Raw genomic sequence first — 26,968 nt, forward strand, 5'->3', positions numbered from 1 at the left:
AAACTGAAAAAAATGAGGCTTTCTAGGTTCCTCATCTCTGTCACACGCATGCTTGCACGCTCTCACTCTCTCTCTCTTTCTGCCTCTCAAAGCCAACAGAGTGGCTTCCTTGATTCTTAACATACCAAATAAAAATCATTTATTCATAAATAGCGATGTCATGAGTTCATTTTGACCATATCTTCATATTCTACCCTCCTCACCTATCATAAGATTTTTTGAAATCAAACTTTAATTAATTGGCTTGACCATTTTTAGAGGAATTGCTAATAGCAATTAATTAGCCCTTCGTACATTTGGGAAATGGAATTTGGCTTGAAAAAATAGTGTTTTAAAAGAGTGTATTTACTCAAATATTGGCTTTAATTGTATACTGGAATTTTGAAAATAAATTTGTTACAAAGACAATATTACTACTCACTTTAAATTAATTTTTGAGTAAGGAGTCATGCAACATAATTTATATAAACCTTACCTTGAGCATCCAGGCTTTCTCCCTGTCTGTGGAAATGAACTGTTCCTCTGGGAAACAGGACACTGGGATAGTAAAAATGGAAGGAAAAAGAGAATGCAAGCATTTAATATCATGAAAATACAGAAGCAAAGAGTTACAATTTAGTTTAGTGGGTGTGGCCAGCAATGGAAAAAAATTAAAGAAAAAATACACGCCAAATATCCAAAAGTCAATCGATCTTACCATATGAAAGAGATTAAGTCAGCCAGATAATAGAATTATACTCTCAATCTATATTATTAGATCAATTCTCACATTAATAGTTAATAAAAACTTAGTATAATGTCACTCCTATGAAAATAATTTTTCTTTTGTTTTTCCCCTTGCCTGATAGTCTGATGTGATGGGAGTCATGTTGGCAGATAACCCCAAGAAGCAGTGCCTCTAGTGGAGTATCAAATACCAACATCAGTACTTTAATTCCCCAAACTTAGGTTTATCCAGGTTTTATATCTAGTATCTGAATTCCCCAAACTTAGGTTTATCCAGGTTTTACATCTAGTATCAACACAGGCTTTTTCTAGTCAAAAAGCTTTTTAATTTCGACAGGATAAGCATTATAAACGACTTTAAAAATGTACATATCAATAAGCAGTAATTTAGTAATTTACTTTCATTTTTGAGACGCAGTCTCGCTCTGTCGCCCAGGCTGGAGTGCAGTGGCACGATCTCGGCTCATTGCAAGCTCCGCCTCCCGGGTTCACGCCATTCTCCTGCCTCAGCCTCCCGAGTAGCTGGGACTACAGGTGCCGCCACCACGCCCGGCTAATTTTTTGTATTTTTAGTAGAGACGGAGTTTCACCGTGTGTTAGCCAGGATGGTCTGGATCTCCTGACCTCGTGATCCGCCCGCCTTGACCTTCCAAAGTGCTGGGATTACAGGCGTAAACCACCATGCCCGGCCAATTTACTTTCTTTATATGAATTAGCTATTTATTTTCAAAACATGCTTTGACTAAATGAGGCAGTAAGACAGGAAACTGATGAGGGACAAATCCAATTCTGGAGGCTGAGAAATGCATGAGCTTTGAGTTTGCTTTGAGAGTCCAGTGTTTGGGGGAATGAATGGTTACGGAAGAGGTTGCTATGGTTCAATGGAATGCTGCTATAAATCACCTGACATGCATGTAAGTGTGAGCCTTAACTCTCTTCCCCACTTTCCACCTAAGCCCTATATTGCTCTTCTGTGTTTTCTATGACCATTTCAGAAATGACTTAGGTGTTTATTTAGCTTAAAATCAATTGTGTAAAAATAAAATATTTGTGATAGATCCAACACGATGTGATTATCCCCAGACATAGTTCTGGAGATGCTGCTGTTAGAATTTTTTTTTTTTTTAATTAAAAGGGAGGAGGTAGGTATTTTATAGTTTTTCTCTAAGGGAAAAAGGAGATGGTTAAAAAAAGGCAAAGAACAAAATGACAAACATCGAGAGAATAAAAGTAAAGGTGAAAGCTGAATTGTTATACTACTCAGTGAAGGATTTCAAAAATAATTAATAAACTTGGGCTTGTTTAAAAATCAGTAAACTTAACATGAATAGTGTACCTAAATAGTGTCAATAACTAAATTTAGGTATATTGACTACAATCTAAGTTTTTTCCTTCAGATACAATAAGTTGAATTTCCTTACATATTTTGCAGCAGAATTTAATGAATACTTTATATCTTTCTATAATTTAATGATAGTTGATAAACCTAAAATTCAGATTTTAACAATATTGGTTCCCATCCATGTCAGTTTCTATTCTTGAGTCCTTCAATTTTCCAGAAATTTCAACTGAATCAGAATAAAATTTTCATTTATCTACTTTATTTAATCGTACCTAGTAGCTGTGCAAGCCACTGGCCACCATGCTACGAAGCAGGAATGTAAGGTTTCTAGTTTATCTATAAAGCAGATAATTAGCCCTTAGAAAATTCAGAATTGTCTGTATACAACTGGCCTTTTTCTATTTTCTGACAATGGTCCATTGCTAATTTTTCAGCATCCACAATGGATCAGTTTGGAGAAGAATGACATTATTTATTGAACACCTTATGCACCAGTCATTTCACATATTTTATCTAATTTAATCCTCAAAACCATCTTATTGTGAATGAAGAAACTGAGGCTCAGAGTAGTGGGGCAATTTGCCCAGTATCATGCAGCTAGAAAGGGATAGATTTTTAATTGAGTCTGGCAGACCAGTAACTATCTCCTTTCTCTTTCATCTGTGTGTTCACACTAAAATACCTTAATAGCAGTCATTTGACGTAGATTAGAAATACTTGGAGAGCTTTCACTCCACCATCATAAGTCCAGGACCTAGCATATGGTAGGTGCTCAAGAAGGCCCAGTCTTGCAAGGATAGAGGTCTAGCCTTGCCATGCAGCCTTTGCTAGTGGGTACAGGAGTGAGGCAAAGCGTGCTCCTGTTGTGTTTGGCAGTAGAGCTCTTAGTGTCTGCAAGTCTCACACTTTACATAAAAACAAACTCAAAATGGATCATGGCATAAATGTAAAATGTAAGACTACAAAACTTGTAGAAAAAACAAAAAACAGGAGAAAATCTTTAGGATCGGGGCTGGCAAAGTGTTCTCAACCTTGACACCAAAAACACAAGCTGTGAGAGGAAACATTGGTAAATTGGACTTCATCAAAGTTAAAAACTTTTGCCCATGTGAAGAGGATATAAATACAAGATATAAACTAGGAGAAAATATTTGCAAGCCCAATATCTGACAAAGAACTAGTGTCTAAAATAAAGAACTCTCAAAATGCAACCAAATAAACCAATTTAGTTGGAAAATGGGAAAAATATATGAACAGACATTTAACTGAAGAGGATATAAATATACAGAGAGCAAATAATATTAAATGATATGCAACATTATTAGCCTATAGATAAAAGAAAATTAAAACTACATGAGACATCACAACATACCTATCAGAATGGCTAAAATAAAAAATAACGACAACACCAAATGTTGGCGAAGGTTTGAAGAAACTAGATCACTCATATATTGCTTGTGAGAATGTAAAATGGTAGAGCTACTGTGGAAAACAGTTTTGTAGTTTTAAAAGTTAAACATGTGACTACCATATCACCCAGCAATTGCTCACTTTGGCATATACCCCAGAGAAATGAAAACTTGTGTATAGCAGCTTTATACTTAGTAGCCCCAAACTGGAAACCACCCAGATATCTTTCAACAGGTTAATGGTTAAACAAACTGTGCTACATCCAAACTTCAGAACACTACCCAGCAATAAGAAGGAACCAACTATTGATAGAAAGTAACAACCAGAATGAATCTCCAGAGAATTAGGTTGCCTGAAAAAAGAAAGTCCCCAAAAGCTATATACTGCATAAGTCCATTTATCTAACATTTTTAAAATGGGAAAGCTATAGAAATGGAGCACAGATTAGTGGTTGCCAGGGGTTAAGAGGAGGGGGTGAGGGCTGGAGGGAAATGAGTATGATTATAAAAGGCAACACAAATGTTTTTGTGGTCATGGAAATGTTCTGAACCTTGATTGCATGGACATGATATTCTGGTTGTGACATTGTGCTATAAGTTTGCAAGATGCTACCACGGCAGATTGGATAAAGAATATATGGGATCTCTCTATATTATTTCTTACAACTACATCTTAAGGTACAATTATCTCAAAATATATATATTTTTTAAATCAGGTAATTGGACAGGAAGTAGAATTGAGCAAGATACCTCAGTTTTATTTTCTTACCTTTTCAAAGAAAAGCAAAAGTCCCAAAGCAGTGGGCAAGATGGATCAGGAGTTTGCTCCATTTTGCACAGATCCAAGAAAAAAAATAACTCACCCACTAACTTAGCATTCAGAAACCACTGCCAGTGTTTTGCTATCCAATCTTGCCTATGTTGGAATTTTCTTTGCTGTTATTCCCCTTTCTCCCTCATGTACTTTCTCAATCCACTAAAATTCACAATACACATATTCAAAACCAGAAGTGAGTTTGAAATAGCAGCTTGATACATCATGTGTCTTTTTTTTTTTTGAGACAGTCTTGCTCTGTCACCCAGGCTGTAGTGCAGTGGCTCCATCTCAGCTGACTGCAACTTCCGTCTCCTGGGTTCAAGCGATTCTCGTGCCTCAACCTCCCGAGAAGCTGGGATTACAGGCATGCGCCACCACACCAGACTAATTTTTGTATTTTTTAGTAGTGATGTGGTTTTGCCATGTTGGCCAGGTTGGTCTTGAACTCTTGGCCTCAAGTGAGGCTGCCTGCCTCGGTATCCCAAAGTGCTAAGATTACAAGTGTGAGCCATGGCACCCCGCCAATATATCCTGTATTTTTTAACGGATCTTTCATACCCTTAAGTTCACACTATCTAGGAATTTTCAAAATCTTACAAAATGTCCACATCTTATTTGCGTAGAAATGGAATATTTAACATTTATTTTTACAAATAGCGTCTTGCAGTGATGCCCAAGCTAGAGTACAAGAGGCTATTCACAGGCACATTCCCCATGTACTGCACCCTCGACCTCCTGGGCTCAAGCGATCCACCTGCCTCCGGATAGATCTCAAGTCATTGAGACTACAAGTACCTATATGGAGTAGAATTTTATCCTTTGTGGTACTATTTTATGGATGACAAGGCAGGTGCTCTGTATTCAAAACTGGACCATACACTAAATAACGACAGAACTTTAATCGCCAACACACAGAGGAACTTGCCAAGTCCCACTTCATGTTTGGAAAGATCACATTGACTTTTATCCTTTAGCCATTCTGAGCACTAGGGCAGCTCCTCAGAAATGAGCAGCCATAAGCCAGCTGCTTTCTCTGGCTTATGGCTCTGCTTGTTTGTTGGTTTTGTTTTCATTGAAAAGACCAAATATCTTTGTTAGGATAAGAGTCATGACTCTTTAACAAAGCACATTCTCTGTTTCTACAAAGGTCCATTTTCCCCATCCTCTACAAATGTCAAATCCTCTTTCTTTGACAAACAAATCCAGAATTCCAGCATCCCATGTCCAAGGCACAGCAGCAGAACCTCTATCCTAGCTAGGGAGTCCTGCCATCCTCTGGCAAAGACTGCTACTTTCATGTCTGGCCACAAAAACTACAGGAACATGAAAGATACATCAGAATGAAAAACATGTTTGTAAAAATATTTCAAATAATGCCATGCCATTGAAAGAAGATTTCATTCTTTCTTCATTGCTATGTGCTTAACCAAGGAGGCTTCTGGTCAACACAAGGCTAAAGCATCCTCCTCACAAAGAGACAGCATTACCACCTCCCCAACTGTTCACAGCTTTTCCAAGAAGAGAACACTACTGGGGCCTGAGCCCAAATTTTCCTCTAGGGAGTTTAGTAAGCTGTCTTTGGATCTCCAGAATAAGCTGTATCCTGAATTCCAAACTCCCCATGGCCACTTTGACATATTAAATCCCTTCAGTTGTAGATCACATTCTTTAGTGTGGGAGGTCCATAGCTTTCTAGGAATAAAGGAGCTTGCAGCATTAGCAGAAGGTCACAGGCCATTAATCCTGAGGTGGAGCTTACTAGATATTAATCTTTCAGAAAGCCCTGCCTCCATGCACTGCCTCAATTAGTGGTCTTGGGTTGGGCTCAGGGCCTTCTCTAGGGGCAGCAGAGGGGAGGCCTAGACTCCCTCCCCTCTCCTGTGCAAATCCCCCAGGGCAAGACTGCCAGGAAGCACAGAGCTGAGCACACATCAGGGAAACCAAAAACCAAATGAGCGTATCTGGCAAGTAAAGGAGGTCAGATTACACTGAATCTTGGGCTAAGTCTGGTACAACTCATTCTTCTCCTTAAGAAAGACAAACTACCAAATGACCCATATTGTATATTTAAGGACTTCAAAAAAATTATAGCTCACTGCTAAATGGATTTTGGTGGTATATATTAAGAATAGTAATGATGTTATAAACTGATGGTCATTATGATTTAGGTTTCTATAAAAATAAATGATCCCCAGAAAATACCTAAAATGATAGCTACAATAAAATAAAAATTCACTTCTTTTCATACAAATGTAGCCTAGCCCTTTCTTCTTGGAATCATCATTTATCCATCTGCTACTTTCTATGTGAATCAGAATTAAAATATTTTTTAAGACTGCCCTTTCTATTTTAGAATAGAATATTTATAGTGCTCAATGTACAAAAGTAAAATTCTTTCAAAAAATTACATGAGACAAAACTACATATATGAGAAACAACACATATAGTTCTGTAAAGTGTTTTTATAATTACATTATTTTCACTTATCCTTTTATCCATTTTTAATCAGATATTTTTGAAAATAAAGTCGTAAGCATAGAATAGCTCCTCTCCTCATGTGTGCAATTGATGATGAAATGTGGCAGAATGCATGTTACGTGGCAGAATGCATGTTACATGGCAAATTAGCACAGAGAGAGGTTCGATTTCAGGTTCAATTTCAGAGCCCAGGGTTCAAGTTTAGTGTCTGGGTCACAGTGGAAACTAAAGCCCTGCTTTCCATGCTTGCTGTCTTTATAGTCTGTAATTCCTTTGACCATGCAAAGAAGGAACACAGTAACATACTAAGGGTTACACATGAAATCTAAGTAAGACTTTGACAATAGCAAAAGGGCTGAAAAGACATTGGGTATCAAGGGCTGCTGTGACCTTTTGTACTGTATTGTGCTCCGTGGAAATCTTTTCAAATTATATTTTAATATTTTTGGCCAAGTCCAGAGTGAGACTCGGTCTTAAAAAAAAAAAAAAAAAAAAAAGAATTGCAACTTCGGCCAGTCTTAGTGGCTCAGGCCTGTAATCCCAGCACTTTGGGAGGCCAAGTTGGGCGGATCCCCTGAGGTCAAGAGTTCGAGACTAGCCTGGCCAACATGATGAAACCCCATCTCTAATAAAAATACAAAAATTAGGCCAGGCGCAGTGGCTCACGCCTGTAATTCCAGCACTTTGGGAGGCCAAGGTGGGTGGATCACAAGGTCAGGAGATCAAGACCATCCTGGCTAACACAGTGAAACCCCGTCTCTACTAAAAATACAAAAAAATTAGCCAGGTGTGGTGGTGGGCACCTGTAGTCCCAGCTACTCGGGAGGCTGAGGCAGGAGAATGGCATGAACCTGGGAGGTGGAGCTTGCAGTGAGCCAAGATTGTGCCACTGCACTCCAGTCTGGGCGACAGAGTGAGACCCTGCCTCAAAAAAAAAAAAAGAAAAAAAAAATGCTGGTAAAAGTGAGTGAATGGAATTTGTAGAGACCTGTAGGAATGTTTGCATAGCCTCTGTCCATAAGTTTCCTGTTTGAGCCAATGTGAAGACCCCAGGATGCTGATATAACAACAAACAGCCCTGCTCTTGGGGTCCCTGCTATGGGGTCTGCCTTACAAAGGAATCTACTTTCAAAAGGTTTGGGGGCCACATCAATAACTGAATTCCTTGATAGAAAAAATATCATGCTAAATTCCAGTCAACTGGGAAATATCCCAGTGAAGTTGTGGAGCAGATACCCCAATTACACCGTCAGGGATAAAATAACTACTGGGGAAATCAATATATTAATGGAAATAAATCCAGGTAACATATACAACTTGAAAATATTTCTTAAAGGCTTTTCCTTTAGTAATCATACTTGTTTATAGCTCTTAGTTTTGCAAAATTATTTTATATATATCACATCACCCAGATCTTCAAAGTGTAATTCATTTTGGTTGTTTATTTGTTTGAGACAGAGTCTCACTCTTGCAGCCCAGCCTGGAGGACAGTGGTGTGATCTCAGCTCACTGCAACCTCAGCCTTCTGGGTTCAAGAGATTATTCTGCCTCAGCCTCCCAAATAGCTGGGATTACAGGTGCTCGCCACCATGCCCATATTTCACCCTGTTGGCCAGGCTAGTCTCGAACTCTTGACCTCAGGGTATCCACCCAACTCAGCCTCCCAAAGTGCTGGGATTATAGGTGTGAGCCACCATGCCCAGCTGAAATGGTAATTCTTTTATTACTTCTTCTAGAGGTTCACTCTGCTTGCCTTTTAGTTAGCTGCTTTTCCCTCCTTATACTTTTTCCTGAAGAGCTCTTATGTGGTACCAAGTTGAAGAGTCAGAGCTCTAATTATGCTTCTCAAAGTTTTTAAAAATCATCTTCCTCACTCCTCCTCCCCACTCACAAGGAGCCTTTCTATCCCCTAAGGATGCTAAGAAATCCTTTAGGATCCCCTAATGCTATGGAATGAGATTTTGTCCATAAAGGTTAACCTTTGGAGGCCACAAGCCATTGCAATATCCAGTTTTCATTCTCCTTGAGAGTTTATGCTGTAATCCATTCGAGCAAACAGGCATTATTGACCATTGCTATTTGTCAGGAGAAGTAGGGATACAAAAATGAATAAGGAGGATACAAAAATGAATAAGGGATACAAAAATGAATAATGAATGAATGCTGCAAGTTGTAAACCTCCCACCCTGTTTTTTAAAGCATAACACCATGAAACGAAGAGGATTACTAACCCCACCCTTTAGGTGAAGAAACTGAGGCTCAGGAAGCTTGTTTCTTGCATGAGATCACACAGCTAGTAAAGGAGAGAGTTGAAACCCAAACACGGGTCTTGTGATTCCAAATCACAGGCTTTTCTCATGGATCTATTCTACCTCTTTCCTATGTTTATCAGGCCTCCTTTGCATACTATTTTTAAATTCAATTTCATATATTTGAAGCAACAGGGCACCACATTTTAGACCGCTGAAGACTTTGTATACAAGGCTTCTATTCTTTCATTTGTTCAACATATTAGCCACTTATGAGTAGCTACAACACACCAGGTGCTCTGCTATGCCACATGCATCAGTTCATTTACTTCTCCCAATAAGCCTATAAGAGGTGTTATTCTTTATCCCATCTCATAGATGCATGAACTGAGGCTTCCAACCCATATTTGTCGTACTTTGAAGCTGGGACTCAAGTACCACCATACACACCTATTAGATTCCAAGTACCATGTTGGGTGCTGGGATTCTAAGGGTGAACAAGACACAGAACAGCCACCCAGGACTTAAGTGTAGCTGGGTAACCACCTAAGCTCTGCCTCCTGTCAGACCAGCTGCAGCATTAGATTTTCATAGGAGCGTGAACCCTACTGTGAACTGTGCACGTAAGGGATCTAGGTTGTGTGCTCCTTATGAGAATCTAATGCTTGATGATCTGAGGTGGAACAGTTTCATCCGGAAGCCATCCTCCATCCTCCACCCCACCCCCAGTCTATGGAAAAACTGTCTTCCACAAAACTGGTCCCTGGTGCCAAAAAGGTTGGGGACCACTGAGGTAATAGACATAAAATAACCATATCACAGGGCTGTGAATGCAATGATACTGACAGCAGGAGTGGAAAAATTCCTGACTGCTGTTTTCTTCGAGAGCATATAGAGTTTGAAAATCATGTTTTTCTCATTCTGAAAATTAGAGGAAAACAAGCATTTTAACTATCAGGTTCATCTGTGACAGTGCTTTCCTGACTTATGAATCACCTGGGAATTTTGTTACAATGCAGGTTATGATTCAGCACATCTAGGGGTTGAGGGGTGTGAGAATCCGCCTTTCTAAAATCTTCTAGGTGGTGCTGCTGGTCTAGAGACACACCTTGAGTTGCATGGCACACACACACTCTCTGTGCTTCAGGCTCCTTCCAAAATCTGCTATGGTGGCAGAGTAACATGCACCTTGGTAAAGGAGCCACTCACTCACATGATCCCAACTGAGATAAACTAATGTATAGCTTAGACCTTACTACCAAAAAATGGACACAAACATATAGCTTAGACCTTAACCACCAAACAAGCAAAACTAAGGATGTGAAGTCCATCCTTGGTGCACACCACTTTTTTCTTTCTCCTCCTTCCTGTATTTATTCCTGGCCCCCAGTGCTGACATATTCACCCAGAATTCCAGGTTCTTAGGGAAGTTCTCCCCTTTTGAAGATGATATGTATTTAATTGATTAACTAGTTTATGCAAATGCATTAGAGAATGTTTTAACAAAATTTGTTATTTTTTTCTCTGCGGACCGAGATGGCTGTCTCTGGATCTTGTTAAATGGGCACCCTCAATGAAGGCACTGTTTTTTTGTGTGTGTTTGTGTGTAGACAATTGGATCAGCTGAAGCTGCCACACATATATCCAGTGTACTTGAGAGATAGGAAGATGCTTGGATGTCCTGCCAAATTCTGTGAATAGCAAACAATGAGCTAAAAAACTTAAAAACGGCCGGGCGCGGTGGCTCAAGCCTGTAATCCCAGCACTTTGGGAGGCCGAGACGGGCGGATCACGAGGTCAGGAGATCGAGACCATCCTGGCTAACACAGTGAAACCCCATCTCTACTAAAAAATTAGCCGGGCGAGGTGGCGGCACCTGTAGTCCCAGCTACTCAGGAGGCTGAGGCAGAAGAATGGCGTAAACCCGGGAGGCGGAGCTTGCAGTGAGCTGAGATCCGGCCACTGCACTCCAGCCTGGGCGACAGAGAGAGACTTCGTCTCAAAAAAAAAAAAAAAAGAAAACTTAAAAACTTTGCATTACTTGTTTCCACAACTGTATACTGTACTGGGACCATTATTTTGCCTAAAAGTGTCAGGCTCAAAATGACTTTTGAGATTGCCTACACTTTATAGTAACATTCCTCTCTTGGTGCACTTGTATTTTCAAACTGAGGGAAAAGAAGCAGCCACCGATGCTAGAATATCAGGAGTCCTCATCTACAGGGAGATGTATCCAGAAAATATATTTAACTAAGTTTTTAAAACCCTATGCATGTTCCCCTGGAAATATGAGTTGGTTAGAGGTTAAGATACTGGTATAATTTAATACCTTTATGGGTTAAAGGGATCTTTGAGGGCTACCCTGAGAATCCAACTATCATTTGTAAAGCTGCCTGGTATAAAGAGCATTGGGACTTGGGATATCATTCCCTGGGTTTGAGGTTTTCCCAATTATGTGACTTTGGGCATGCCACTTAAACTCTGGGACCCAGTTTTTACAGTTTTCTGTAAAGTACAGCTCCTTAAAGAGCTGCTGCTACATATAAAAATTCTTTAGCAACTATAAATTTCTATGTACATGGAAAATACTTATTAAATTTATCATCATTATTATTGAATTTGAACATTTCTCCTTGGACCTGATTATAGGGATATAAAATATTAAAATACTATGAAATCTAGGGAAAACTAACAGCTTAAACAGAATAGGAGGGAGTACCTATCTTGAGGGATGGTGTGGATGGGGCCTCGATGAAAAGGGTCCCAAGGAATCCTTGGAACAGGACCTTCTCTGGCCTTTCTGGCCCTTCCAAGGCCTTTTTTGCTGCCTCTTCTGTAATACATGACCTTGGCAAGCCCCAGTTTGACCACCATCTCTCTAAGGTTAGTAGCCTAGGAAAAGAAAAGAAAAGAAAGCAAAAAACAGAAACCAAAAAACAAAACTATCTTTTGACCACAGCTAAGACTTCTGTTAGCTTAAGGTTGAATAGTGCTCGTAAGATTGTTGTACGGATTACATGTTTTGTAGCTATCACTTCATCTAACACAGTGCTTAGTATCTTTATCTCCCTCAAATTTTTTGGAGCCTAGAGAAGCTGGTTTTTCTTCTTTCTTGCTCCTCCCCATCCCACATGGTTTCCTTTTTCATTCCCCATGGGGAAAGCAAATGTCTCCCCATCCTCCCAGTTAGTATAATGTGCTGGAGAGCCAGGAAGCAGCTCAGATGATCTGCAAAACACTGTCAAAAACCAAATGATGCGCTATAAGCTTTTAAAACTTTGCAGTTACTAGTGGTTTTAGTAAAAAAAAAAAAAAAAAAAAAAAAAATCCATGCCTTAGTTTTTCATCTATAAAATGGATTAAATGAGATGATCTCCAAGGTTGCTCTCAGCTCTAAAACACTATGATTTATTTAATTTGCTATTTGGCATAAATAATGAAGGGCATATATTTCAAGAGTTATGTACTGATTTTGTGAGACCCTCTCTGTCAACCCTTTGATTATGCCAGACATTCAAGATGGGTAGAACACAACTAGCTTCATTTGTTCCCATCAGGAGTGAGAAAGTGTCATGGAGCTGTACCTCTGGTCCAGAGTACAGTAACACCATGGCCCAATCAGGAGAAGGCTTTGCTCATCACAGACCCCTCTTTGGGCATCATTTGGCATTAATTTTTAGGTGCCAGGGCCATAAGAGAAGAAATGATTCCAACTTCTGTTCACAACTGTTGATGTATGGTCTTTCTATACTCACTAGCATGACTCAACTACACTCTTAAAAAGGGGAAGTCCCTTTGATTAGGCTCAAATAAAAGGTTGTTATAGTTGGTTCACTCCTGGTGTTTTAAGTCCATTTTCTTCTTGTTCTTGCATGCTCTGGTGCCTCAGGCAGGTGCTGTATCAGTGCCCAGGCCAGGCACAATGGCTCTCGCCAGTAATCCCAACACTTCGGAAGGCGGAGGCAGGAAAATCCCTTGAGCCAAGAAGATCTAGACCATCCTGGGCAACAAAACATGACCTTGTCTCTGTTAAAAGTAAAAAAAAGAAAAAACAATAGCCGGGAATGGTGGTGTACACCTATATTGCCAGTTATTTGGGAGGGTCACTTGAGCCCAGGAGTTTGAAGCTGCAGTGAGCTATGTCTGTATCACTGCACTCCAATCTGAGCAACAGAGTGAGATCCTGTCTCACTCATTCATTCATTTATAAATAAATCAGTGTGTAGTAATTGTGCAGTAGCACAAACTCACAAGATTCAGGCCTTAGTGTCTTGACCTGTATTTTGAGGCAGCACAATTCAACTCACTCCTGTACTCCACCAGTGGTTCTGCTTTTTCCATGTCTTCCCTTATCTCTAATGAGATATGATATATGGACTCTTTATTTGTCAGCCTAGGCCAACTGAGGGAGAGGCAACCCAACACTAAAAACCACATGCACAGGGAAACGTGAGCTCAGGAAGTTTTCTGAGTGGGTGCTTTTTAAAATGTGTCTGATCTGCCGGAAATCACACTGCTTTCATATTTTGAACAGCTATAATGGCGTTCTCCATATGTTAAATGGATGTTTAAACTTATCACTGCATCTGCCTATTCCAATTTAAAGAATTCAATGTGCTAATGGACTATCAAAACTGCATATTTTCCTCATGTTTAAAATGTAATTTATGGATTCCCCAAAGGAAAAAATATATAGTTCCCACTCTATTTTCTATTATATTTTATTATAAGAAAATGAATTAACAAGCACCTTTCAAAGCACTGGGATATTTTGTGGAGAGAGGATGGGTAGAGTTATGTAGGATGTTTTCATTTTATTATGATACCGGAGGTCACAAAAGTGAATTGAGTTGGCTTAGATTGTACTTTAAACACAGCTGGGGCAAGAACTAGGTCCCTTGACAATCAGTTCAAATTGACTTATTGTTCATATAATAAAGTACAATAAGAATGATATTGTGCCCAACTTGCAAAAGTTTTGAGTGAAGATCATTGCACAGACTTTGAACTAAGAGGAGTAGTTAGAAACAACCATTCTTTATCTTACTTCATGTTTTCTTTTGAATATTTTGGTAGCTATTGCTGCCTCCACTTTATCATTTCTCTAATTTTACTTCTCTGTAATACTTTTGCTGTTTTAATTTTTTAATCTCTAGAACTTCTACTCATGATGAGTAACAATATTTACATAATTTTTCAGCTGGAGAAATCGGCGTTCAAAAGTTGCTCAACCGAAGTCACACAAAATTATTAACAGGGTGGTAACAAAGCTTAGCGCTATGAATCATTCTTTAACGTTAAAAGAAAACCTGAAATATAAAAAACAAAAAAAATTCACACGGCTTTCAGATTCCAACAGCAACACTTAAAACACCACTAGGCCTCACAATAATATAGTGTTAAAAATCTCTTCCCATTGGGATGGGCCACAAACCCCACGGAAAAATATGACTCAAAATATGACTTGATGTTATAGAGCACAGTACACAATGATTGTTTTACCTATCCCACGTGGCTTACCTGCGTCAGATTGCTCAACAAGTTATACTCTAAAGGTGCCAGATGACTCTTAACAAACCCCACCCAAGGTCCCAGGTCTGGACAAATTACCATGAATAGTATCATCACAGACACTCAGATAAGAGATTCCAGAAAGCCTGATATACTCTTCCACAAAAGAGATGCACCTAACTCCAATTCACAACTCGCCTGGAGCTGTGTCCATGGTGATGGGTAAGTATAATACTGCAGTAGACTCCCAAGAGGAGAAAAAAGGCCACACATTCTGGAATTATACTCCTTTTAGTCTTGCAGTCTGTGTGGCTAATTGTGAGAGCTGTTGGTAAGCAGTACCAGGAGCCTCTTGTTCCTTTCAAATAAAGCAAATAATAGTTCTGTAGGACAGACGTTTCTTGTTTCTGAGCACAACTTGGTTCCAAAGCTCTAATCAGTCTCTCCTGTTACTCAAAACAGGCTCAGTGAACGAACACAGAAACAGAAAACCAAATAATGCATGCTCTCACTTAGAAGTGGGAGTTAAACATTAGGTATACATAGATGTAAAGATGGGAACGATGGACACTAGGGACTACAAAAGGTAACTGGGAGAGAGAGAGAGAAGAGGAAGAAGAGGGGAGGAAAGAGGGAGGAGGAGGTGGACAAGGGTTGAAAAACTACCTGTTGGATACTATGCTCATTACCAGGGTGATGTGTTCAATTGTACCCCAAACCTCAGCATCCTGCAACAAATCGTAACAAATCTGCATGTGCCCTCCTGAATCTAAAATAGAAGTTGAAAAACAAAAAGCAGAGGCTCAGGAGCTGATTCTCCCTCCATCGCATTATCTGTCCCCAAGTTCACAAAACATTCCTTCCACAATGAAAAGACCAAGGGATCCGTGGATACCGTGAAAGCTCCCTAGAGTTCAGTTACTGCTTAATGGTTTCTGCTTAATGGTTTCTCGTGTTTCTTTTTATAGAGATGAAGTCTCAGTATATTGTCCAGGCTGGCCTTGAATTTCTGGCCTCAAGCAATCTTCCTGCCTTGTCCTGCCAAAGCGTTGGGATTACAGACATGAGCAACCATGCCCAGCCTGATTAATCTTAATATAACTTAGAAACATCAGTGTAGAAGTACCGTGCTTTTGACTGTCTAAAATTTTAAAGCAAACATCTAAAAAAAATTCCCTAGGGCATCAGTGGTTTACATTGAATGTAGTGCTAGATGAAATTTATCATAGATGAGAGTCAGGATTGGAGAAAAAAGTCACATCTGAGATTTTTAGATAAGAAATGTTGGTTTTTCTAAATGAAAAAAAATGACCTACATTAAGATTCCAGATAAAAATATCCCAACACCTGTCAGAGTTAGAAATCAATTCTCCAACAGTCCACCATATATCTTTCCTAGTGCTCCTTATCCTCTCCTGTCAGACAAGCATTCTCTTCCTCCTAAACCCTTACCAAAACCTGCCAACTGCTCAACTCTCACACCAAGCCTCAAATGTCATTCCTCCCAGAGGTATTAGTATTTAACAAAGCAGAAGAAATAAAGTTTTGGCAGTGGACTTCCAGAAGTTATTTCACAGAGAAGCATTCCCCACCAAGCCTGTTTTTTAAAAGAAAGACTGCAACGAAAGGGCACCCTCTAACAAACTGCAGTCCCATGGTGGAAAGCACCCTTTCTGAGTGCACAAGAAGATTCTCATTGCAATTCTTCATCTACAAATCATTGTATTGGAAAATGAAACAATTCCCAAAATTAAAATCTTGTGTCAAGCACTGTACTAGAATCTGGGGATGTGGAGATGAATACAAGTTTATTGCAATCTTCAATGGATTGACATGCAGGGAGAATGAAAAGCAAACCAAATATGGGTCACCTAACTCACTCCATTGAGATGGGTGGAGGCCATAGTTAGGAGGTTAGGAAAGGCTTTCCATATCAATGTTTCTCAAATATTAATGCCAAACAACAGATTACCTGGGGATCCTCCTAAAGTGCAGATTCTGAATGAGGATGTCTGGGGAAGACCCTGAGGTTCTGCATTTATGAGATGCTCCTAGGTGATGCTGATGACACTGGTCAGTGGACCACAATTAAAAAGAAAAGAGAGAGAGAGAGAATGTCTCACTCTGTTTCCCGAGCTGTAGTGCAGTGGTGTGATCATAGCTCCCTGCAGCCTTGAGCTCAAGGGCTCAAGTGATCCTCCTGCCTCAGCCTTCCAAGCATCTGGGACTAGAAGCATGGCACCATGCCTGGCAATTTTTTGAAAATTTTTTGGTAATCATAGAGTCTTGCTATGCTGCCCAGGCAGGTCTTGAACGTCTAACCTCAATAAATCCTCCTGCCTCAACCTTCCAAAGTGCTGGATTATAGACATGAGCCACCACACACAGGTGAACCACACATTTTGCATATCAAGAACCTGAGATAAGACAAAGTCCAAGCTTGAATCAACTAAGACATCCAAGACAGAAGAGCGAGAGAAGGCACAGGCAAAGACCCCAAAGCTAGAGACATTAAGCTGGATAAAAGGAACATTAAAAATGCTAAGGAAATGTTTTATGTAAGATATTGTTGAATGTAAATAAAGACAAGAAGAACTTTACACAATAATAAAAATAGTTTTTGTAATAGTTGCATACGGGTGGTTAACATTAGGAGTACTTCCTCCCACACCCATGCTTTTTGGTTTGAACTCTTACTAATGAATGTATATTTATTTATTAAAACAACAAAAGGATAAATAGATTTCTCCTTTGTGTGCTAGTGGGGGAAATTCCGCCCTGGGATGTTTTAAGAAAACGACCATGTAGGCTCTTCCAATTTGGGGTTGTATGATTGGATAAGATAAAAAACTACTTAATAACTAATCACAATTATGTAATAATGTAGTAATAATCATTTCCTGAGAAAGAGTGCAGGCAAGATTACACAGAATTCTAGAAGAAAAAAACAAAACAAAACAAAACCTGTCTTTTGGTTTCACAGAGCATTGTCTACTGAGGAATCCATTGCTTGGTACCCTGGAACACATCACTGTTCCTCAGCCATGAGAACTTTAAGGTTCGGAGAGCAGAAAGGAGTGTGTGGCTGATGTGGACATATATAGCCAGCAGCTACATGTAAGATACATGCTCTGTGGCTTCGTTCCCAGTGTGTAGATGGAACAGTTAAATGAACATCACCCTTCTTCCAAATCAGGCATGTTGCAGGAAACCACATCCTATAATAGTCAACTGCCAGCCCTACATGAAGTAGATCATTAAACAAGTCTTAGGACATCACTGTACATCCTACAGTCATAAAGATGTACACAAACATTATCTGATCTTGTAACTCTTGTCAGACTTCGCTTTCTCTGACAGATGAAAAAACTCAATTTGAAGGATGTTGATGAAGGATATTAATAACATCTCTAAACTCACCCAGTTAGCAGCAGAACTAGTTTTAAAACTCAAGCTACTTGGCATTCTTGTTCCAATGTCAGAATTCATTCTATGATATAATACTATAACTTCTAAAAGACAGGAAAGCAGGCATAAAGAAGTTAGGTTTTAGAATTCAAAAAGAATTATCTATGGACTCTTTTTGTTACTTTAAAAAACTTTAAATTTCACAAGAATAGTTTGGAATCTCCCATAGACCCAACTGAATCTCCTTTTGTCCAGTTTTAGAGGAATCTGGGGATACAAGTATATGAATATGTGGTATTGGTATATAAATACTGTTCTGTAAGTTACAATAATAAAATGAAAAACAAAAGAGATTTGCTGGTGATCTGAGTGCCAGGAATTGTGATCCACCTAATTTACAGGTTAATAATCAAGGACAATCCAGAATTACATATTAGGCTGTTCATTTATTCCATGAGAGTCTTTGAAAAAGTTGACTTATAGGCCAGGTGCGGTGGCTCATGCCTGTAACCCCAACACTTTGGGAGGCCGAGGTGGGTGGATTGTTTGTCCTCAGGAGTTCAAGACCAGCCTGGGCAACATGGTGAAACCCCGTCTCTACAAAAAATACAAAAATTAGCTGGGCATGGCAGCATGTGGCTATAGTCCCAGCTACTCAAGAGGCTGAGGTGGGAAGATCACTTGAGCCCAGGAGGTGGAGGCTCCAATGAATGATGATTGTACCACTGCACTCCAGCCTAGGCAACAGAGAGAGACTCTGTCTCAAAAAAAATTATTTTTTCAAGTTGATTCATAATATTATAAATGGCCATTAAGGAATTTTATATGAACAGAATAGAAATACAATGGTTTCATACATGGAAGATACTTTATCATCTAGGGGGTTAAAAAAGACAGCTTATTAAGGATTATTCAACAAGGTATTAAACAAAAATACCAATTTAATGTGTGGAAAAAGTGAATCCTCTAGTTTAGGGCTTCTCAAACTTCAACACGCATATGATTCACCTGTGTTCATTTGTTAACGTTAAGATTCTGATTGAGGAAGTCTGGAATGGAGCCTCAAATTCTGCATTTTAAGACACTCCCAGGTGATGCTGATGCCTCATCTGGGTAGCAAGGCATCATTGCAATCACTTGGAATCTCACTTTGATTGGGAACATACTGTTGACATCGTTGATGGATTGCTCATGTTCGCCTTACTTGAACTAACAATATACCTATTGAAGTATTTATTCTATTAAAAAATTGGTGAAAGAATAGAAAGTACTTTAAAATATCCTACAAAATAAAAAAGATTGCTAATTTTCTAATTCTTGTTTTACTTTTTATTTCCTCTCAATTTAGTGCATTGCACAAAAAAACTTCAGTTAATGGCTTTTTTTCCTTTAGCAGGTGAAGGCAGCTAAGACATTTTAAATTCATTATCTCATAAATATAACCTCAGCTCTTTTACAGACCAGGAAAGCTAGTCATTTTGAAATCTATTGTATCATAAAAGTAGGATTGCTGAATTTAGCAAAAATAAAAATTAAAAACCAAATAAAAAAATGAAATGCTCAGTTAATTCAAATTCAGACACATTAAAACAAATCTTATCTAAAATCAAATTTAACTGGTTATTCTGTATTTTACCTTGCAACCCTAGAGAAAAGCATACCTCCAAATTCTAATTTATCTTGAAGTGCTGACAGCCAGGTGCTGGGATGGAGAATTAATAGGCCCACTGACCATGTTCCCTAAACATTTCAACTGTAGAGGGAATTGCTTCTGGATTTGCCAATACTACATCACACACGTGGTTATTACGGCTGCTAATTTGTGGAAGCTCCTTTTAGGGGATCTGTGCCCAGGAGACCACACTTTTAAAAAAATCACGATAGAGGGCAAGCTGGAAGTGAAACTACCAAAGAGTCTTACTTATATCAATAGCTTCTTTCCCGGGAAGAACCAGGTGGAGCAAAACCAGCAAGGTCTTTCTTCTCAGGTCTTCTCTTTTTTTCCACTTTATGGAGAGCAGAAGCAGCTCAGGGGGAAAGCTCAGATAGTAGTTTCTTGGTAAGAATCATGAAAGGTTTTCCTTCTTAATATCAAATGCTGTTAAGTTGATCAGATTTAAGATGATCTTTGAAAGAAGGAATGTACAAGGTGGTTTCAGGCCCTGTCATCTCTTAACAGTTTTTGAAAGCCTTTACCAGCTTTTAAAGGGGCAAGCTAATCCTCTGATTTCATTTTTATGTATGATGTGCAGTAAATAGTTTCGGGTACTTCAGCAAAACAAAGGCATCTACTCATTTCTAGATGCCTTTTCTTGTATATTTACCTACCTCCTACCTACTTCAAATACCGATAGTCATTCCTGCCATGATGTTTATAATAAGTTGGGACCAAGGTTTGCCTGTTAGCAGAACACTGTTGGATGTTTTGCCTCTGTTTAAGCAATTGATAATTATGAAGTCCCTGCTCTAGTAAAAATATAGTGAGTCTAATTATTTTCTAATTTTAGAAATTAATTTGGAGAGAACTATTAATGCTATGTGTATAGAACAGGCTACATATTTCATACCTGCAAGATATTTTACTTCTCTTCTAGGGGGTTAAAAGAGACAGCTTATTAAGGATTTCAACAAGGTAGTAAACAAATATATAATAATTTATATATAATATATATTATATATAAATATATTATGTTATATATTTAATGTATATATCTCATATATTAAATATATCATATTATATATTAAATATATAAATATATAAATATATAATGTATATATATTAAATAATATATTATTAAAATGTGAATCTAGATTATGATAAGGAAGGGCAGTTAATTTCACTTGGATTAGTTCCTTACCCAGTCAGCATGGGAGTTACACATCAATCTTCAGCCATCCCTTTCCTCCTTTCCCCCATCAGAAGCACTAGGGGTTAACGTGAAGTCAGTGACCTAACATGCCATTACTATCAATAGTCTTAGGATGGGATTAAATACACACAATTTTTTTGTTTTTAGAAATAATTTAACTGATGTTAGGTACCTCGAAACTTACATTAAGTATAATGTGTTGTTTGATTTGGTGAAAAAGGAATTCCTTTGTCTTTTCAGTCTATAAATTGCAGCTGATTCTGGAAGGGGTGAAGAGAACACCCGTTATATACAACCCTTCAAGTTGCTCTATTATCTGAGTGAAACTCATCGCAAACTCCCATTCTGTGACATTAACAATTCATCAAAAGGAGGAAGTTCTTTCAGCTGAAGGAAGTTTTATGACAAGCAACACTTAAAATAAAAAATTGAGACTCATTCCCATCAATGTAGTTAACATCCTTTCTAGAATCTTAATAGTAATCTTTCCAGCTTTGAGCTGACTGGAAATAATTTAAGATGAATTTGGAATTTCTGGATTATAATCTGGTCTACTTTTGAATTTGGAAATTTTAAACAAAAGTGTCCACAGCATAATGTCAGCTTTAGCAGTGTTAGTAACCATGTGTATATCTTTTTAGGATTTAGTGATCCTTGCCATTACAAGTAGCAAGCAATTTACATTAAATGCATGTTTTAGAAAAGTAGTGCTATTTCCAGGCCAGGCACTGTGGCTCATGCCTGTAATCCCAGCACTTAAGGGTGCTGAAGCAGGTGGATCACTTGAGGTCAGGAGTTCGAGACCAACCTGGCCAACATGGTGAAACCTCATCTCTACTAAAAGTATAAAAATTAGCTGGATATGGTGGTGTGTGCCTCTAATCCCAACTACTTGGGAGGCTGAGGCATGAGAATCACTTGAACCTGGGAGGTGGAGGTTGCAGTGAGCTGAGATCGCACCATTGCACTCTAGCCTGGGCGACAGAATGAGACTCTGTCTCAAAATAAAATAAATGAAATTAAATGAAAAGAAATAAAATAGTAGTGCTATTTCCAAAAACAGCAAGTTTCCACATCATGTTAAGTGTTTGAAGTGACAGTCAATAAAAAGTTTCTAAATCTGAATAAATTTCCAAATTATGTCTTAATATACTAAAACAAGCATATGAAGGCCCTCATAGGTTGGGAAAACATTGGCTAAAGAGTTAAGGGAAGTGTTCACACTAGGATTGCTCTTAAGGACATGCTTTCACATTTTCTAGAGCTCTGGAAATGATTACTAGTTAGTATTGCACTATTTGGGCTTTTTGGATTCAGAAGTTATACGGTTGACCATATCACTAAAATTCATATATTTAGAAATATATTGCTTTTTGCAAAGTACATACACAAGAAGAATATGAAAATAAACTTTTATTTTTAGTGATTAGTTGACCTATGGTTGGTAACTCGTTTTCTTCACCTTCTCTAAGGGAAACAAAAAGAAAAACAAAAAAGACTAAGGCTTTAAGTGAAGAAATTTTTATTTAAAATTTGAAGTATGTTAAACTGGGGTAAATCAGAGGTCTGCAGTTTTGCTGTAAATATTCTAGGTTTTGTGGGCATAGTCTCGTTCAACAATTCCATGCTGCCACAGCCATAGACAAGATGTAAACAAATAAGTATGGCTGCAGTCCAGTGAAACTTTATTTTGGACACAGAGATTTGAATTTTATATAATTTTCAAGTGTCCTCAAGTATTTTCTTCTTTGAATATTTTTCCATGACTGACTGAAAAAACATAAAAACCCATCTTGGCTTCAAGGTCATACAAAACAAACAATGGGTCAGTTTGCTGATCCTAGAAACAGATGGAGTCATGAGTTTCATCTCAACACAGCTTAATGTAATTGTATGAAGTTTGTCGGTAATTTTAGAAGTGATAGATTACTAGATTAGGTTTATTGGAAGCAAATTTACCAATTAATTATATTCTATAAAGCTCTGGTGTAAGAAATATAATTTTGGATACTTCTCAAATCTTGCAAATTTGGAACAAAAATTTTGTGAAATTAAGAGGTTTGAAATACCAAGGCCAGACTTTTTATTATCTCAGATTAAAGAGTATAAATTCTCTTTCAATGTTTAAGATGGTTGCAGTTGAATTATATAGAGTTGGATGTATTCTTTGTGGCCTCCAATAGGTGAATGTTGCAAGAAGAGATGGGAATGTGCTTTGAGGGAGACAGTCAAGCATAAATTGGAGGACTCCTTAGTGAAGAAGCACCAGGCATTTAAGATTTCTATGGGTGGTGGAACTAATCTGTAAGGGTCTCTAGTAAAGTTTACGCTTCTATGACTTGGAAAAAAATTTGAAGAACTTATTATTATGGTTGCCTAGATAAAAAGCTAAAGATGGCTCAAAATGTTTGGGGTTGGTTAATTCCAAAGGTTAATTACTTAAGAATAAAGTTGGCTGGGCGTGGAGGCTCACGCCTGTAATCCCAGCACTTTGGGAGGCCGAGACAGGCGGATCGCGAGGTCAGGAGATCGAGACCATCCTGGCTAACACAGTAAAACCCCGTTTCACTAAAAATACAAAAAATTAGCCAGGTGTGGTGGCAGGCGCTTGTAGTCCCAGCTACTCGGGAAGCTGAGGCAGGAGAATGGAGTGAACCCGGGAGGTGGAGCTTGCAGTGAGCTGAGATGGCGCCACTGCACTCCAGGCTGGGCAACAGAGCAAGACTCCGTCTCAAAAAAAAAAAAAAAGAAAAGAAAAGAAAGAATAAAGTCGCTGAGAGAATGATGTATGTGAATAGTTTCTACTTTTTGAGGAAGGAGTTAATTCAAACCAGTCTTGTGTAGCCAAAGCCTCCAGGCAAGACTGCATCAAAACCTATATGATGCAATGAACACTGGAAAAGGAGTCAATAATCCAGGAGTCAGTGCCTTGGCATTGCCAGGATCACCTAACTTGTTAGATTCACTTGCGTAATTTGGCACCTGGGAATACCATTTACCCAATTATGTTTAAGCTCTGATATGTTAATAAGACCAGAGGGCTGTATAAATTTAAAGTAATAAGACTGGGTGGTTCTCGTCTGTTTTCAAACACTTTAGAGCTTATAAAATTGAGATGACACACTTTCTCCTACTCTACCCCTTTTAGCCTACTTGTAAATATTACAGAGCTAGGTATATATCATACTCTGAGAAACAGTTTCTCACTAATATGAAGTAATCTGATTAGTCTTTTTTTTTGGATGGCCTCTCCCTGTCCCCCAGGCTGGAGTGCAGTGGTGCAATCTTGGATTACTGCAACTTCTGCTGCCTCCCCAGGTTCAAGTGATCCTCTCATCTCAGCCTCCCGAGTAGCTGGGACTACAGGAGCGTGCCACCATGCCTAGCTAATTTTCATATTTTTTAGTACAGATGGGATTTCACCATGTTTGGCCAGGTTGGTCTTGAACTCCTGACCTCAGGTGATCCACCCACCTTGGCCTCCTAAAGTTAGTTCTATTTTTCTAAATTACTTTATCTCTTATGCCTCCCAAAAAGGTGTTGACATTTCAGAAGTGCCTCTCCAGTTCTTTTTCTAAGCTACACAGAAGTGAGAATGAATGAACTTATATCATTTTGGCCTTTGGAAATTCTTATTAACATTTAGTTTTGGCCGGGCACGGTGGCTCAAGCTGTAATCCCAGCTTTGGAGCAGATGGCGGATCACGAGGTCAGGAGATCGAGCCATCCTGCTAACAGGGTGAAACCCCGTCTCTACTAAAATACAAAAAACTAGCCGGGCGACGTGGCGGGCGCCTGTAGTCAGCTACTCGGAGGCTGAGGCAGGAGAATGCGTAAAAAACCGGGAGGCGGAGCTTGCAGTGAGCTGAGATCCGGCCATGCACTCCAGCCGGGCGAAAGAGCAAGACTCCGTCTCAAAAAAAAAAAAAAAAAAAAAAAAAACATTTAGTTTGGTTGTACTTATCACAAAAGACATCCAACTTCTTACTTTTAATATGCTAGTGATTTAAATGTACTTATGCTATTGTAATGGGCAATACACAGGTGAAAATAAAAGCTATTTAACTGTCAATCTATTCTATAATGTCTCTCCTAGCTCATTAAATTCATATGTGGTTTTTCACAATAATAAGTAGAGAGTGAAATTTTGTGAAGTGATTCTTTGGCCCATCAGAGTGTGGTTAAATGTGATAATAATTATTAGTTATGCTCAAAATACTAAATTGTTGGGTATAAAATGTAAGTGAACAAATGAGCTATCATAACAAGAAAGAACTGTAACAGGACTTCGGCTTTTATATATCTGGAATGTCTGTCTTGGAAAACAACAAACTGAATGTATTCAGGACGCTTTGGTTTTCAGTGTTCTCCCCATCTTTTGATACTCTTCAGTACGAACAAGCAGTATCAGTAACTCACAAAGTCTGTGCCCCTGCTTTGGGGGCTACAAACATTAAGGCCCCTACGAGAAAATAGAATACCAAGCAAGCTACAATAGATGCTATAAGAGAGGTTCAGATGAAGTTCAACAGCCAACAATATTGAGTGCTTGCTGTGTGCAAGACACCGTTTTTCCTCCTTAAAGAAATTGAGGGCTGGTGCGGTGGCTCACACCTGTAATCCCAGAACTTTGGGAGGCCGAGGCAGGTGGATCACCTCAGGTCAGGAGTTCAAGACCAGCTTGGCCAACATGGCAAAACCCCATCTCTATAAAAATATAAAAATTAGCTGGGCATGATGGTGTGTGCCTGTAATCCCAGCTACTCAGGAGGCTGAGGCAGGAGAATCACTTGAACCCAGAGGCAGAGGTTGCAGTGAGCCAAAATTGTGCCGGCCCGGGCAACAGAGTGAGACTCCATCTCAAAAAAAAAAAAAGAAATTCAGGATGGGGAAGAAAGCACTTAGACAACAGTACAGAGAGTGACAGGGACATTAAAAATTGTGTCTTCACTGTTTTTATTTATCAGTATTAAAACCGAAAGAAGAAAAAGAAAGTTTGTTTTTTTTGACGACTCTAACATAGCCTGTTTAAAGATGCAAAGAACCAGAAATAACAGGTTATCCTGGAGTCATTCTTTTGGGATGACTTTTTTAAAGGCAAGAAACCTTTGGTTAATAGCCAATACGAGGTTTTATGTAAAATGTTAAGTGTAACCATTTCTATTTAAATAGATCCTTTAATCCACTCCTGGATGTATAATCAAGTAATATTTGACTTTTTTGTATGCAAAATTTATGTGTTACATATTCATCCTACTTCACATAACTGAAATAACCCAAACCAGTTTACACTTTCCCAACAGTTTTTTTTATATGCTTCCCACCAAGGAAGTTACAGGATGTCTAGTTAGCTTTGTATTTCCCCTTCTAACAGAAAAGGGCATTATATGAAACATGCAGAATGGGGTACTACAAAGGGAGTGGCTCCTGCAAGCAAGTAGATCCTGATCAGATATTAAAATGCGCTTTCAAAGGAGTGGAGTTTGTGCCTGTCAACAAACTACTCGCTGTAATTACTTCCTATTCACTGGGATCGCTGTGCAGCCTGCTGACTCACCAGGCTGCTGGAGTATGTTTCTGCTGGGTTTCCCTACTGCCTGCTACACATGAGTCATCACAGGAATGGAAGTTTCTATCCGTCTCCCTTAACAACAGTGCAGAAACCAGGCATTGAAGTAAGCTTCGATCTTTCCAATCAGACCCTAGCCAGGGAAGGGAAAAATGATGTGGTAGGTGTCACCACCAGCTAGGCTGCTAGATGACAGCTCCCCACCCCAGGGTGTTAGTCATCGGCACTCCAGTTTCAGCGTCTTTTCTCTCACCCACCCAAGTAGTTAAAGTGGCATCTTGTCTTGCAATGCCTGCTGCTTGCTGCTGGCCACTGAACTCTTCCTTTGCTATAGAGTTTCCCCAACTTGGCTGCACAATGAAGTCACCTGGAGTTGTTTGTTTTTGCTTTTAAATACTATGCCTATTTCTCACTCCCAAACAACCTGATTTAAATAGTTTGGGATGTGATCAGGACATCAGGAGTTTTCAAAGCTTCCCAGATGATTCCATATGCAGCAAAAGTTTAGAACCAGTGCTTTGATAGAGACCCACGCAAGAAAAATTTACCAGTTAAGCTTATCTAACAATCACTCGGTGACCTCCCAGAC

The 26,968-nt window shown here is 38.9% G+C and overlaps 1 protein-coding gene across 2 annotated transcripts in view; it reads right to left on the reverse strand.

Moving 5' to 3' along the window:
- Positions 1-26,968, reverse strand: part of MAPRE2 (microtubule associated protein RP/EB family member 2) — a 170,161-nt gene that overhangs the window by 141,260 nt on the left and 1,933 nt on the right. For both annotated transcript variants that reach the window (XM_033177994.1, XM_033177993.1), the window contains exon 2: positions 476-537. Coding sequence is in view for 1 of the 2 variants with exons in the window: in XM_033177993.1 (XP_033033884.1) it covers positions 476-537 (62 nt within the window). In the remaining variant the exon portion in view is untranslated. The remainder of the gene's footprint in view (positions 1-475; positions 538-26,968) is intronic.

This window comes from Trachypithecus francoisi, unplaced genomic scaffold (assembly GCF_009764315.1).
Source record: "Trachypithecus francoisi isolate TF-2019V2 unplaced genomic scaffold, Tfra_2.0 Lachesis_group19, whole genome shotgun sequence".
Taxonomy (NCBI): Eukaryota; Metazoa; Chordata; class Mammalia; order Primates; family Cercopithecidae; genus Trachypithecus; species Trachypithecus francoisi.